The following is a 15672-nucleotide window of genomic DNA, read 5'->3' as shown; positions in this document are numbered from 1 at the left end:
AGAAGGAGCGCTTCAGTCTGGTGTTCCTTCTAATGGCCGACTGGGTGCGATTCGTGTGGCTGGTTGCTTCCACGTTCTGTGCCCTCAAACGCTTTCCTGACCAGGTTTTGGTTTTCTTAACTAGTTTAAACTTGTACTGAATTCAGCACAATATTATTAGTTTTTTTAATACATTTTGGTCCCATTGAGAGCCAAAAAAGATAAAGCACAAAGTTTTGACTATATTAACACTACCTTCACCTTAAGGTAGCAGCTTGTTTGATTAGGATTTCAGGCTCGCTGCATGGTGAAGGTCCAGCCAGTGATACTGAAGAAATTTGAGTTCATTCACCATCGATGTAATCTTTTTTTTTTCTTTTTTTTTTTATTAACAAAAACAAAAATCATTAACAAAAACTAAAAAGCCTGAATCACTTTCAGAAGCTGCCAATGGGACCATCACATGATCCCCAAGTTTTGCATGTTTTGCTGAGAAGCTGCAGCTTATGGCCACTTCCTGTTGGAGCCGTTAAAAAGAAAAGAAAAGGTTAGACTGATTTAAGTTAACTTGAGAACCCACGAAAGTTCTCAAATTGATTTAAACTCACACATCAGCCAAATCTAAACGGACAGCATGGATGGGCACGAGTAGATTTGATGAGATCTGTAAAGTTGGAACTTCTGAAATCTGTGGAAGATGATGGATTCCTGCTTGTGGGTTTTATTTCCTGGGCTGTTTCTCTGACAGTTCTCAGGTATTCGGGCTTTGCTTGCAGCTTCAGGTTCAGTCTAAACACATTAAAGCACACAACGGTCAAGACTCAACACTTGCAACTCTTTATGTGCAAAAGGAATCACCCGAGTGACTAGTTTCAGCTGTTGAACAGGTGTTAACTGACTACTCACACCTGACAGCTGACATTTTATGAAACTGAAATCCATGACCATCAATTTAAATCCATTTAAAACAAAATACAGATACAGTTTGTCTTTGTAATATAGTTTAATGGATCATAAACATTCACCTTAGCCGAGACTAAATATAGCTGACAAAATCCCAAATACTGTAAAAGTTCATTCTCAAAGCACAGCGCCATCAACAGGCCAAAGGCTGATTTACAGACTGAAACACAGCGATCCACACTGTAAGAAATAAGGATTACTTCATCCTTTAAACAGTCATTTCAGAGGCTGATTTCACACTGATTCACATGTATACATTCAGAATTTGTTCCTTTGCTTGAAGTTCAAATTAAATTTGCGTCTTGTTTAAGGTGAAATTTTACAGTTTAACTTCCAGAGACTCAAAGTACGATAAAATACAATAAAAAAAAGATACAATAAGTGCTGTTACAAGCAAGAATTCCACATGTGAAAATAAGTGCAGTCTATAGAAATTACAAAACTATTTACATTAACAGTAACTCCATATTTAGTAGTTCCTCCACACAGAATGTAAAATTTGTCTTTAAATCTATTAAAATTATTTTCCTCCTCAGGATTTTTCTGTCTTTTACTCTAAATTTTATATTTAGAAGAACACCATTAAAAACTTGATCCACTTTGAACTTTGTTTATTTAAAGCTGCACTGACTGATATTTGGCCAACAGGGGGCAGACCCAGAGAAACCATCTCTGGAGTTGCATTTTTAGCTCTGTTTTGGTCTCCTCCACCACCTGGAAAATATAGATTTTTGACCATAAAGCCAAAACTAGGATTTAGAAGAAGCTAAAAAAAAAACTTCACACAGCTGGAAGTTACAACATTAAAAGCAAAACCTTTAACATTACAAAGATTTCATTGATCATTTGATTCATGATCTGTTCTTATACAAAAAGTATTAAGCACAGCTTTAAATTCAAAGTTGAGCAGAGCAGTATTAAAAACATCAGTACAACACATTGATTGCTGTTCATTGATTACATGTGGTAATACATCACCTGTAATGTTATCTTTAAACAAATTTGGCACTTGGATTAATTAACAATAATTCCTGATTTATGAAGACAGGGAGAGAGTTAACCACAAAGATTCAGTCACACCAGAGCTGAACACCTTGAAACTTTGGCTCCCTTAGTTGTGCTGGTAGTAATTAGCGATGAACGTTAAGTGCGTGATTAGCTAAAATGGCTAATTAGCTAAAGTTAATAAGCTATGGTAGAATAGCTTATTAACTTTATAAACATTACAACTGTCTTTTCTCGAAACTAGCTAGTTTGTCTGTATCTAGTTATAGTTTTATTTACCTTTATCAATTATATAATGTAAATTGTAAAAGAGTGCTGTTAGCTTTAGCATTTCCTGGCTGATAGGAATACTAGCTGTTAGCTAAACGTCTTTTAGGATTCACCGCAGTTATGATGTTAACGTCCCACCAAGTCGAAAATAACTGTTGTAAACGTTATTTCAGGCATCTAAAAAACCTTGAGATTTTGTTGAAAAGTGAAACATGAAAAGATACTAACTAAAAATTTGATGCCAACTTTGCTTTTACTCTTTATCCAGATTTTAGACAAAAGTAAAACAACGTGGGCATTTTGGGGGCTGTTTTTGTTGGGGTTTCTGTGCCTCATCTGGTGTGACCGTTTTAACCCTTCATGCTACAGATGCGATGCCGCGTTCACGTCACACGAGAGGAACGTTGTCAGTGGAAAAGATTCCAGTCTTTATGGCTTGCTAGCATTAGTGAAAAATTCACAGCCGGAGTCTTATTATAGCATTCTAGGTGTAGATCTACACCTTAAATTGGTGTTTAACTACTTTAACCAACAGACTAGATAATAGTCTGATCTCGATAGTTTTCAGGATTAGGTCTCAGTTTTCCAGTTATAACTAAAACCCAGATGTTCACGTACACGTTAGAATCACATTTCTGTTAATTAATGCAGCTCCCATGTGACCTAACCCAGCATGATGAGGTTTTTTGTTTTCTTTTTTTAATCCTAAAGGCTTCAAATGATCTGAACATGAAGAGTTAAACATTTCTCTGCTCCGCTAGTCAGTTTCCACAAACTTTATCACTCAAACATTTCAGCTTCACACCAGAGGAGCTGATCTGTGCTGCCGGAGGACCCAAAGCAGAGATCATCTCCTCCTTCTTCACTCTTGGCGTAGTTTGAGGCCCAAACATGATTCAATTTTTAAAAACTTTATAAGACAAAACATCTCGTAAAGCGCTACAGTACTTGGTTTTCTTACAAAGCTTCTACAGCGAGTATTTTGACTTTAAGAGATCTCTCCCAAATCCACAAACGTTCTCCCAGCTTATTGAGTTTCTTCCATTTTCTGGAATTATTGCTCCTTATAAAGGCAAATTTGCTTTTAAAAATAAGAGCTTTATATGTGTTTGTGTAACCAGGTCATAAATAACATATTTGAACCTTCGACCTGTACGGATTACGTTTGTACCACATTAAAGTCTCCCAAGAATCAGACAAAAACAAACGGAGTGAAAGAAACCACTCAAAGGCAGAATGTTTGAACTTGATCTGCTTTTCTTACCTTTTTGTCTCTATTCAACATATCTGTCAGTGCGTTTCAACAGCATCTCAGGGTTCCCTTTATTATTATCACCATGTGAGCACTGCTGGCTGATTGAAGGCACCTAACAGCTGAAGAGTTTTACCACAAAATGCTGCAGAGAATAACTATCTGAAAATAGCTCTTTAACATTAAATATACACAATTTTCAAGCGTTTACTGCAAATTAAATGTGAGAATTTTCCTTCTGTAACAACTTCACATGGTTTCTAGTGGCCAAGAGATGAGCAAATGCATAATGGACACTACTGTTACCTATTTTCTTTAAAACTGGGAAATAACCCAGATAAAATATATTTGGCCCGGATTCAGGCTAGATCCATCTTAAGTTCTGGACCGGATCCGTGCAACGGACCTGAGCTGGTGTCTTTTAGCACAATGGCCGAATACCGGTATGGATGCATTTTAATGATGTAAGCCAGATCCTGGAAATGAGCCTCTATGCTATGAGGTGGTTCTTGTCCAAGGAAGGTTTGGAAGGCAGCAGATTCAAAGTGCTTCAGGAGGATTCAGGAGTTCTTGTGGAGGTCTGAGCAGGCATCCAAGCACCTTATTGGTTTATAAAAAGCCCAGAAGCCTCAATATTGTTCTCGACATTCTTCATCCAGCTAAAGAAGTTCTAAACCCGGGGTGGGGATCTCCAGGCATCACGGGCCGGAATCCTGCAGGATTTAGATGTGTCCTTGATCCAACACAGCTGATGTAATTGGCTAAATGACCTCCTCAACATGTCTTGAAGTTCTCCAGAGGCCTGCTAATGAACTAATCATTTGATTCAGGTTTGTTGACCCAGGGTGAGATCTGAAACCTGCAGGACACCGGCCCTTGAGGCCTGGAGTTGGACACCCCTGCTCAAAACAGTCCTGAGAAGATTCTTAAAGTAGATAATTGTTAGCTGTTTGAAAGTCCGGTGGAGAATTGAGAGGACCTTCTGGAGGTCTGTTTGCTTTAACGGCCTCTGCTGGTTTCATAAACTCCCATTTAACTGACTGTGATCAATCAGGATGATTTACTGAACACTATGGCCCCGCCCACTGACCTGTCATCAATCGATGTCAGCAAATTAAACCTGATTTTATAGATGTAAGAAAGTATTTTGTACCAGTAAAATTACCAGGAATTCAGGAATCCAGCTTTCACAATAAAATCTGAGCTGAACTTTAATGTGAAAATACTGTGTTTGTGGGTATTTTATTTTGTAGTAAAACTCTTCGTTCTGTTTATTCTGGAGGGAAAAATGGCACTTTTATAGCCTCCAGGGGATTTTTGTGCATTTGGTTTTTATAAAAAGTCACAGCTCTTATTTTTATTTATTTTTTGCCCTTTAACCCTGAAAATGTTTTGCAGACATTAAACGTCTGACGTTTGGTCACTTTGGAACGCTCAAAAAAGCCAAGATCAACTACAAACCAAAGAAAGAAGACACTCCTAAAATACATCGGCTACATTTTGAGTTGATATGAATGTTTTTAGCTTTCTAAGCTGCTAAACTACTAACATGTGCCACTGAGCTCCAACACTTTAATAACAACTTTTTTCAGCTAGAAGACATTTCATGGCTTAAATCTGACTAAAAGCACGAAGCAGCCTCCTGCTCTGCGTGTACATTTCAACGTAAAGATGACACATTTTTAAAAATGTGAATACAAAAACCTCTTTTAAGGAGTGATTTTTGTTTTAAAAGGAGAAATGTTTGCTCTAAAATGTTTTCTGGAGCTCAGATTATTTTGTGCACCTCACATGCAAACATAAAGTGAAATAAAAGTCAGAATCTAACGTTTCTGATGAGTCCCGTCCGACCTTTTCGCCTTCTCCTCCTTCAGGTTCTCCAGACGCGTTTCCTCACTCGTTTCTCGACGTGATGTCCTGAAACCGAATCAGTGGCAGCTGTTAAAACTCGTTTGTCTCCTCTGCAGCTCAAATGTGAGAAACCAAGTTTCTGATTTCAGACTCACCTCCGTCTTCGCCCTCCTCCACTCGCCCAGCGGGCCCGACTTTGTCAGGACTGAAAGAAACGAGAGCAGTGACGTGTTAAAATCACCAAAACAAAATCAGATTCGTGCTCTGCTGGCAGATTAAAAGCAGTCAGGAGCTGCAGAGCAAAACTGCACCAGATTTACTTTTATTAGTTCATATTATAATCAACAGGATTCATTGGGTTTATTACAGGACAATGGTGTTTTCAAGACCCCAAAAGTAATAAATGTAACCCAAACTGTAATGATTTACCATAAGCTGGTGTTTATAACCGCTAGTATTAATATTGCTAACAAACTGCATTCATCTCTCTGGATTTTAAACAAGTTGCAGTCGTTTCGGCTTTTTTTGGAAGACAAACTGATCATTTTATGTAATAAAAAAAAAATACAGTTGTAGAGAAATGTAGTCGTCTGTCCTTTGCTTCAGTCTGTGGTTTTGATTTTAAACACTTAAAGCTGGTATTTGGGAAACGAACGAAGGTCTGAAGCTGAAATTACCAGCTTGTCATAAACAAGTTAAATGTGAATATTTGAAGACTTTAAGAGTCTTTATAACCAGTTTAAGTTAAAAGGCCAAACTGGGCCAAACTGGTATCACTCGTGCTCCAACAGCAGTGGTTGAAACAAATAGTGAGCTGCAGGTGACTGCAGTTTTAAAGCAGCATTTAAAAAACAACTTTCTCATTAATTACAAAAAACAGCCCAAGCAGGGAGCTGGAAGTACAGTGGAAACATCCAAGTAAAGTAATGACTCTCCCTGCCAGCAGGGGGAGACAAACGTCTTATTTCTGTTTAAAGGTAGCCTGTAGTGATGAAGAGCGGCTCCATTCACACCAGTGTGATTGTAAAACAGGGATTTGCACCGAGGGCCAAATAAACTTCTGCAAACTGAATAATTCACGGGTCACAGCTGGACCTCTGACTGAGTTTCTGTTACCCGAAGACAAAAGATCTTTAATCACTGAACAGAAATGTCTTTGATACTCACGCATACATGTTGTGATCATCATGAAGACGGTCGACGTGACAGTCGCGCTCCACCACAGACACCTGCAAAACAACGGTCTTTGAACACATCGGCACTTCCACACAGAAAGATCACGCCGTTTCTGTAGACGGGACAAAACATGGAGGCAGCTTCAGGTCTGAAACATGAAGCCCGTGTTGAGGCGTCTTAGAGCGTATTCTTTATAAAGGCCACCAGGGGGCGACACTTACTTAGAAAACTGGGAAAGCATCTCTGTGACGATGTTATAGGCTCAGTCACTAGTTTAAAAAGATGCATCTTATTTTGACACTTTTATTTTCAGAGTGAGTAAGGACGTAAAATGGGATGTTCTCATTGGTTGATGAGTGTGCAGTTTCTCAGTGAGACCCGCCCCTCACTCAGAAATAAGAGAAACAAACACGTTTTTAACTTTCATACACTTTTTAGAGCCCTTAATAAATAAATTGTGTTTCTGCCTCTATGATGCATTTAGCTGCTGCAGCTTTCTAAACTAAACTGAGCGGACAGATGAGGCATTTTCAGATCCTCGATCGGCTTCAGGAAGATTTTCTGGGAGACTTAAAGAGATTTTCTTGGTTCATGCTGATCAAACAATCAAAGTGCTCTGAAAAAACTAAATTAGGAACTGAGGTCTCACCCCGAGTACAGAGCTGTGAAGATGAAGACGGTGAAGACGAGAAGGAGGAGGGCCTTCATCGTGAACCCTGAAACAGAAAGAAGAATAACTCGGGTTAGGCGAACAGAGGTCGAGCTTTGTGGTGGAGATCGTGGGTGTTAGTTTTGTGTCTTTGGTGGTTTCTGCAGATAAAAATCATCAAATGTTTTTCATTCAGCATTAAAGTCGAGTGAGATGAATGAAAACGTAGAGATTCAGACTGGATCTGAGCAGGCTGCTACGAGTCTCTGCAGGCCTCTGACGTCAGAGACCCTGCGGCTCACCTGTGGGCTCAGGTGACGCCTGACAGCAGCAGGTGTTGGTGTAGAAAGGTGAAGGAGGCGGGACTTCGGAGAGGCTGCCCAGCGACTGGGTGAAACGCTCCTTTGACTGACAGATCTCAGAGCAAATCTCCTCGTGGATCAGGAGATTTGGAGGCGGGGCTTCTTTGTCGGGAGGAGTCGGGACCTCAGTGGAGTCTGAAAGAAAAAACAAAATCATTGTTCATTGTTGTCCATGTTAATTTGAGCGTACTCGCCCTTTAAGCAGTCGGTTACCCACCGTACGTGAAGGCGCGGCTCTCCTCCAGCTCAGTGCTGTTGAGCGGCGACCAGGACTCGTCCAGACAGGCCGGACCATCAGGGCTGCTCCTGGACCAGTCCAGGTCATGGTCCTGGTCAACTTCCTGCTTCTGGTTCCAGTTGTTCACTGTCCCGAAAACACCTCTGAAGACTTTCTCATCGAGCCACGACTGGCAGCTCCCCGTCACATCGCTCAGCAGGCGAACCAGCGAGCTGCGAGGTCGCCGCCTGCGCCGGAAAACCCTGAAGGAAAAATGAGTGTTCAGACACGTGTGTGGGTTTGAGGTCCTTTGGCATGTTCAGAGGTTTTTTGAACTTTGTTTTTTGTCATTTTGAGGAATTTGTGTCTCTTTGCACAGAAAAGATGAACAAAATGACATAAAACAACATCAAAGTGAAACAAAGAAATCCAGAAAGAGCTAAAGAACGAGAGCCCCAGCAAAAAACCTCAAACCCAACAAAGTGGGTTAAAGTGCAGAAAGTGACCAAAAGCAACTCGAGTGTGAAAACACTTCCTCAGAGAATGACCACAGCCTGACAAAAATAACCACAATGTGATTTGAAACAACAGGAAGTGACCAAATCTGAGCGCAGCAGCCCGCTCTGTCTGACTGCACACCAAGAAATAAACGTCAGGAACAACATTTAATCGAATTTTAAAGTAAAGTAAGACTTTTAGTTGTTATTAAAAGATGAACTCTGCAAACACATCAAGGCTTCACCTGTGAACACAGAGTTCATGTAACAGAACAAAGACGCTTTTCTCATGTTGATGGCAAAGTGTTCAATAACATGGGGTCTCCTAGCAACAGTGATCAATGACATCACACACCCTGGTCCCCGAGAGCAGCTGATGTCAGGTCTGAAGTATTTACAGCTTTCAAACCTACCCGACATGTGCCGAACGGCTCACTCTGATTGGCTGTTGGAGGTGACCTCACCGCTTTAAAGAGGTGTGTGTGTGTTTAACAGCTGTCATACATTTGTACGACCACGAGACGTTATGTTCCTGTTGCTGATGTAAAATAATCCCGAAGGGAGGAAAATGTTATGGAACGAAGGTTTTTCCAAACTTTGTTAAGCGTTTGGTGAATGTCACAAAGCGTTTGGCGTTCGGTTCTCTCAGCTCTGTAATTGCAGCTGATGTCATCGATCATTTTCTCCAAAAAAAACATGTAAAAAGACTTTTTCTCAGTCTTTGGTAAAAAAAAAAAAAAGCAATATTAAACTTCTTGTGATGCTGTAAAATGCAGTAAACGCAGGCTGTTGGCTGCATTTCTTGGTATAAACTCTCCTTTGGTTAATAAAATCAAACTAACTCTGAGGCAGAGTTTGAGGTAAACACAGTCCAGACTTTTACAATCCCAAAAAACTGTTGTGACTGTTCATCCATGTGTTTCAATGAAGTTTAACATCCAGGTGTTCACGAAAAAGAAGATTTACGAGTTCAGCCAAGTTCGAGATAGCAGGAAATGAGCTTGCTAGTTTGCATGTAAAGCCACAGCTCTGATTTCACTTTGGAGGTAAATAAAAACAGAAAACCAAACAACAGCGATGTTTGTAGCGTCCGTAAAGTTAGACGAATTGATCCACCATTTTGGCCGTGTGCCAGTTGTGGTAGCAGAGTCGGATCAGTGAATAAAACCTGGTCACACAGGCAGAGAAAGACTGGTCTGCAACCGTTTGGCAACCACGATTCATAAAGAAAAAATCCCCAACCGGTTGTGAGTGGTTGCTGAAGGTTAATGACAGTGGCTGGGAAAATGACTGGTAAAGCCCCAGTAACACAGACTGGTCAGTGACCACCTGGCAACCAACTGTTGTTAGGGAAAACGTGTATTCCCCTACTGGCTTCGGTTGCTAGCATCTTGCTGCGGTTGTAGTTTGAATGAAAGTGACCGACTGTAGTGTTGCATTGTCTGTAAATGCTCTCCAACTACGAGCTGAGCGTTGGCAAAACTTCAAGAAGTGTGACACAAACAGGAAATTGAGATAGTTCGCTTTCAAAATAAAAGTCACAACTTTTACTTGTGCATAAACGTGGAACGAGCGAGCTCACTGAAACGAAGTTTTTTCTGCATCCAGATCTCAGGTAAAAACAGTCTAAATAAATGGGAGCCTCCGGGTCTACCTGCCGCTCTCACCTGTGCAGGTTCTCCTTGTAGGAGACGCTGGTTTTGCAGGGCGTCAGTGACACGTTACCCTCGTCGTCCCAGGAGAAGCTGTCCTCGGTCACGTCATAGTATCCATTGGTGAGGAGGCGTGGCGAGCGGCGGCAGCAGCAGGGCTCGCTGCCGTGCGCTGAGGTGTAGCAGATGTAGGAGGAGTCGGGAGAGAGCAGAGACACGTCGAGGCTGCAGGAGAGAGACCAGCAAAGGCTTTTCAAACTCCTCCTGCTGAGACTTCACACGTTCATCAGAAACAGGAAATAAACGATGCTTTTACCTCTGACAGTGACTGTTCCTCAACCTTCGCTTGACTGGAGAGCCTGAGCGGCAGAAAAGACCATCAGAGATACACACACACACACACACACACACACACACACACACACACACACACACACACACACACAGTGGTTTCTAAATACAGACGACTTTTATCAGCATGAAGAGGCACAGGGCATTCTTGGGTAAATCTGCTCAGAGGACTTGATGAAGATAAAAGCTGGGCAGGAATGTGACAGACGGGCAGCAAAGTGCTCCACAGAGCTCGTCTGAGGAGCTAACATCAGATCTGTGGAGCCGCTAAAAGCTTTAGTTTGGTTTCCGATCGTTTTTCACATCCATAACAGTTTGAACAGTTCGAATAGGCAAAAACAAAATTTGCTACAATGTCGTAATAAAGTCCCAGAATAAAAGTAAAGTGTTGGTGAACGTGGTCGGTGATGTCGGTGACGTACTTGTGACGGCGCCGGAGAAGAACAGAGCCATGTTTGTCTGCAGAGCGGCGTCCGAGGATCTGTGAAGCGCATGAGAAACCAAACAGCTGTCGGTGAGAAACAGGCAGATGTTGTTCTAACAAATCTTTTCAATGAAAGGCCAAAACCAGCAGAGAGAGCGCCTCTCCAACCCTCCTGACCTCAGACACGACCGGTCTCACACTGAACGCCGTCAGCTGACAGCTGCTCTTTCAGCGAGACACTCTTATTATTTTTATTGTGATTTAGTGAATTTATTCTGGTTTTTACTCTAAGGAGACACTTTGTGTTATTTAAGCTTTTTACATCACGTTTTATTGGATCTTATTAAAAACTATACTTATTTTAACATTTATCAGATTTTTTACCTTCTTTTTAAACTTCATATTATTACATTAACTTTCCCTTTTTTGTATTTATGCAAAACATATATATACTTACTTATTTTATGATATATGTTACAATATTATTTATTATTTACTTTTTTTTACTTTTATTGATTTAAAAAAAATATAGGGATTTTACTTGTATTAAAATTTGAACATAATGAGCTCATTCACTTTATTAGATTTAACAGGAAACTGTTGTGATTCAGGGCTTTATAAATAAAACTGAATTGAATTATTGCACCTTTCTTCGTGTAATCTTTATTGAACTTCTATTTTACTGTATTTGTCTGAGCTACTCTAGCTTGTGTCTATTGTTTTTACAGGAATTTCCAAACTTTTGGGATAAAAAAGCACATTTGATCTTTCCTCTGTCTCTATTTAAAGTTCCTGTTGTTGGGGTCTATTTTCAGCGGTGGATTAATCTGCACTCGGTGGTGTAGTGAGTATTTCTAGCAGCAGGATTTTGTGCGTGTGTGAGAGTCTGAGTAAACCACAGAGTGTGTGTTCATAAAGGAAGTTGTTGTTGTGTATCTGAGCTGGAGCTCACAGACATTTCTCAGACTTTTACACCCAGCTTTTATTAGTCGACTCATTTTTTGCTGGTTTGACTCCCAACGAGAAGAAAAATCTAGAAAATCCAAAAGAAATCTTGTTTTTCTTTCTGTGACTTCAGCTCTTTAAAAATCCTCCTTCCTGTCTGATCTGCTCCTCAGCAAAGCTTCACTCAGTTCAGCTGAATCTCTGCAGTCTGAGCACTCGAGGGATTAACTGGAGCTAATCTGAGCTCATCTAATCCAGACTGATCAGGATATTTATAACAGGCTCTGTTTTTGGGTCTTACCTTTAAAGTTGCTCTTTGTTCTCTGCTGCGCTTCTCTCACATCCTGCAGAGACGCAGCCTGAGAGCAGACTGTAGAAAGAAAAACAGATGCTGTGACTCTGAGCTCACGCTTCCTGTTAACCCTTCATCAGCTGACCGACACACACGCACACGTGCACACACACAAACAGGAAACGACTTTGTATAAACTATCGTCTCTGTACGAGAGACACAGACGTTAGACAAAGAGCCGGTGAGTGTGATGGTTTGTTAACAGGAAGCTCTGAGGGACGAAGGCTTCTGCAAAAACTGAAGCACATCATCACATTTGGATCCCACATCGTGTTTCATGGATAACGAGCCTTCGTGGCAGGATGAGAAAAGAACACAACAAGAGGCCGAGGACGAAGGCCCGGGGGATCTGATGAAGAGGAGTCATCAGCAGGCTGAGTGATTTGAACACACAGACTGTTAGAGGGCAGTGAACAGAGGCGCCTGTGTCACAGCGAATAGATGAGGAGGAGGAGGAGGAGCCTGGGGCTCGCCTTTCTCTGCTCCTCCTCAAGATTCAAAAGAAAACCAGTCTGGCGTCCGGTTAACGTCCACTCAGCAGCGAGACTCAATGATGAAGGTTCAGCCCTCCAAAAACAAAACAAGAGAAGGAAGCGGCGTGAGCTCGGAGGGACGAAGAAACACTCCTCATCTGCTACACGTCAGCGCAAACATCCGAAAGATTTCTGAAGTTTTTAATCTTTTTTCTGTAAACCTGCAGATTATAATCTGAAGAGTTTATCACAGGGGTGTCAAACTCTTCTCAGTCCATGATGCTAGCAACCACATACAGCACAGCTGAGCACCTGTAAGCCAATAAAAACAGGCCCCTCTGAACTGTTTAAACGGATTTAAAATGCGTCCGTCCATCCCTGAAACTGAGGAGGAAAAATATGTTTTTTAAAAATTTTACTCTGTTTTTTTCTGGGTTCGGTCAGTGTGATGTCACAAAGAGATTTTTCATCTGTGGCGCCTTCGTGGCTCTTTAAGCGGTGCACATTGAGTAAAACAATAACCTGATGCTGGTTCAGCCTCTGAAGGATTTTAAACGTTCCTCCTGCGCAGCTCTTGCACAGCTGCAAAGCTGCGAGTGGGCCGGGCTGCAGGCTCTGGTGGGCCTGCCGTGGGCCTCGGACTCTATGTTTATCCTCTGGACAGCAGCGTTTACATTTTATTATTTCTGCTGTTTACGACTTCCGCCTGAGAGGAACAAAAACAGTCAAATAAAAGATTTTTCCTGTTCTGGGAAAAAGTAAAAAGGACTTTTTCCCCATGAGGCTTCAGTACAAACCGAGATAAAGACAGACTGTTTATGTCAAACTACACGATCCGATCTGGAAATATCTGGGAATAATGATTTGTGTTACGATCGATCCCTCTGGGTTTGTGTCAGGAAGGACAAAACGCTGCCAGATCAAACATGCTGCTGTGGCGAGCCGTGTGAGTAAAGGAGCATCTTTGATTTTCACGTCGTCCTTCCTGCTCTGCTGAGTTTAGACGGAGAAAACAAACATGGATGCATGTTTGTTTAAACAGAACAAGTCGAAAAGAAATAATTATGTTTATTTCAGTTTATGTTGACTGAAAACAGCAGAGGAGGAGAGGTTTGGACTACAGTCTGAACTCATGCACCTCTGAACTCTTTCTGGGATTTCTGTGTGATCAGAAAACTGCCTGCTGGCAACTTTTCGCTGAAAACGCAGATGTTTATTGAACTGCTTTCATCGTTTTTTAAGAACCAGAGAGATTTTTAATGAAAGAACATTTGATGGTCGCAGCTTTTCAGATGTGACTGTTTGTTTCTTTTCTTCTTTTTCACTTTGGAGTTTCAACTGTTTTCAACCAGGACAGTTATGAGTACATTCACTAAAAAAGATGATTTGAATCTCTACATCTGACTTCTGTGAACGTTTTTCCTTCTTTTGTTTGATTTGACGTCGTATTTTGTGTTTCTGATATTTTCCTGTCGCTGCAGCAGCAGGTTGGTCTCTCCTGTAAAAGTGCTTCTGATGCATCATTTAAAATAATAATATATAATATTTACTTCATGGTGATCTAATAAAAGTAAATATTAACATTAGAGGCAGGAATAGCTCAGTAAGTAGAGTGGTGTCCCCATGATCGGAGGGCGGGGTTTCGATTCCCCTGAGGTACCCCTGAGCAAGTGCCCACTGCTTCACTAAGTGAGTGGGTTAAATGCAGAGAGGAATTTCCCCACGGGGATCAATAAAGTATACAAAAAAAGGCTTCGGCTGTTATGTGGATGTTCGTATAGCTTCCTGTTTCTGTATTGAGACTAAAGATAATCTAAATTATTTAATAATAACTGAATCCCCCCTCTGTGCCCCCTTTATGGATTCTTCCCATCCCGTGTTTCCCAGCATGCCTTGCAGCAGCAGGCTGGTCTGTGCTGGAGCTGCTGATGTTGGAGGAAAACGCGTCAAAAACGGAGGAAACCATTTTCCACCTTCAGACACTCAGACTTCTTCAATTTGCTGTTTCAGCTCTAAAATCACTTTTCATGTAAATCTGAGGATTTTTGTTTAGTTTCGTTAATAATGAGGAACAATAATGAGCTCGAGCTTCATTGTTGAGTATTTCTGTGTCATTTTCCTGTAACACACTAACTTTGAGCTGTTCGGTTATTATTTTTTCACGCTTTGCTGGTTTAAAATGATCCGAATTCTTCAGAATATCCTGTAAACACTTTGATCTCCGCGTTTTTCCCACGTGATGCACCTCTGATCGTTCCTGAAATATCCCCACTATAAAATATCTGTGGTGTAATTTTACTCTGATACACATAATACTGAAACAACCCGGAATTACAGTTTTTATTATCGTGTAAATAAACAGAAATAATAAAAGAAGCTTTATAAACATAAATAAGTTTATTTTTATTTATTTTTCTTTTAGGATGAAGTTAAAGTTTGCATAAATATCCAGCCCGTTAAAAAACGGCTGTTTGAGTTTGTTTGTGTGTTTTAAGTTGGATCAGCAGCAGAAAAACAGACAAAGAGAAACTAACGGGACTGCAGCTCAACTCACCGATCACTTTTCCTCCTTTTTTTGTCCGGAAGTGCAGAAAAATCTTCTTCCGGACGCTGAACCTTTTTCGTTTTTCCTTTTCGTATTTTTTCTTCTAGACTTTCGCTTTGAAATCTTCACATTTCGTCTCCAGGAGGATAAAAACAAGTCTCCAGCTCGCAGCTGTCACTCTGCCTCGCCCACATGCAGGAAGCAGCCGCTGCTGTCAAATTAAAACACGTATGGTTTTCAAAGTAAAAGCACCAAGCGAGACAAATATATTTAAACTACGCAAAACTGATAATTACTGAATAAAACATATATTCGTGCAGGTTTTTTTCTTTATGTCCACGCAGATCTCTGTGTAGAAGCCAGCTGCTTTAGCGTCTAACCTTTCAGACAACTTTCTTCTGATTGGCTACCCTCACAAAAACAGTCGGTGGGGCTTCTGTGTGCCTGACATGACCATACGAGGATTCTTCCCTCTCCCTGAAATTACGCAGGTCTACAAGTTAAAAAAAGGTTTGTGTGTTTGAGTTTGCAGTCTGAGCTTTGGGCTCATTATTTGACACATCGGTCATGTTTGATAAAACATCCACAAACAGGAGATCCGGGACAGTGTGCAGTTGGTTTCTAATCTTCAGCCTCATTTAGAGACAAACACATGTGAAGAGATAATCGCAGAGTTTAGTTCAATATAAATAAAAGGTTTCCTGAACTT

At 41.0% G+C, this 15672-nt stretch overlaps 1 protein-coding gene across 1 annotated transcript; it reads right to left on the bottom strand.

Annotated features, from left to right (window-relative positions):
* Positions 1 to 963: 963 nt before the first annotated feature.
* tmem71 (transmembrane protein 71) lies at positions 964 to 15162 on the bottom strand. The gene is made up of 11 exons (XM_085440142.1): positions 14973 to 15162; positions 11895 to 11963; positions 10647 to 10705; positions 10190 to 10232; positions 9889 to 10098; positions 7725 to 7987; positions 7448 to 7642; positions 7146 to 7212; positions 6488 to 6549; positions 5476 to 5525; positions 964 to 5386 (listed from the first exon to the last, which is right to left on the bottom strand). The coding sequence occupies exons 3-11, from the start codon at positions 10675 to 10677 to the stop codon at positions 5363 to 5365; spliced, it is 945 nt and encodes a 314-aa protein (XP_085296268.1). The 5' UTR covers positions 10678 to 10705; positions 11895 to 11963; positions 14973 to 15162; the 3' UTR covers positions 964 to 5362.
* Positions 15163 to 15672: the final 510 nt, after the last annotated feature.

This window comes from Copadichromis virginalis, linkage group LG18 (assembly GCF_057382275.1).
Source record: "Copadichromis virginalis isolate Kocher_CV1m ecotype Utaka linkage group LG18, C_Virginalis_male_GT1.1, whole genome shotgun sequence".
Classification (NCBI taxonomy): domain Eukaryota; kingdom Metazoa; phylum Chordata; class Actinopteri; order Cichliformes; family Cichlidae; genus Copadichromis; species Copadichromis virginalis.
The sequence above is the reverse complement of the archived record's forward strand: the minus strand, read 5'-3'. Positions and strand labels throughout refer to the sequence as shown.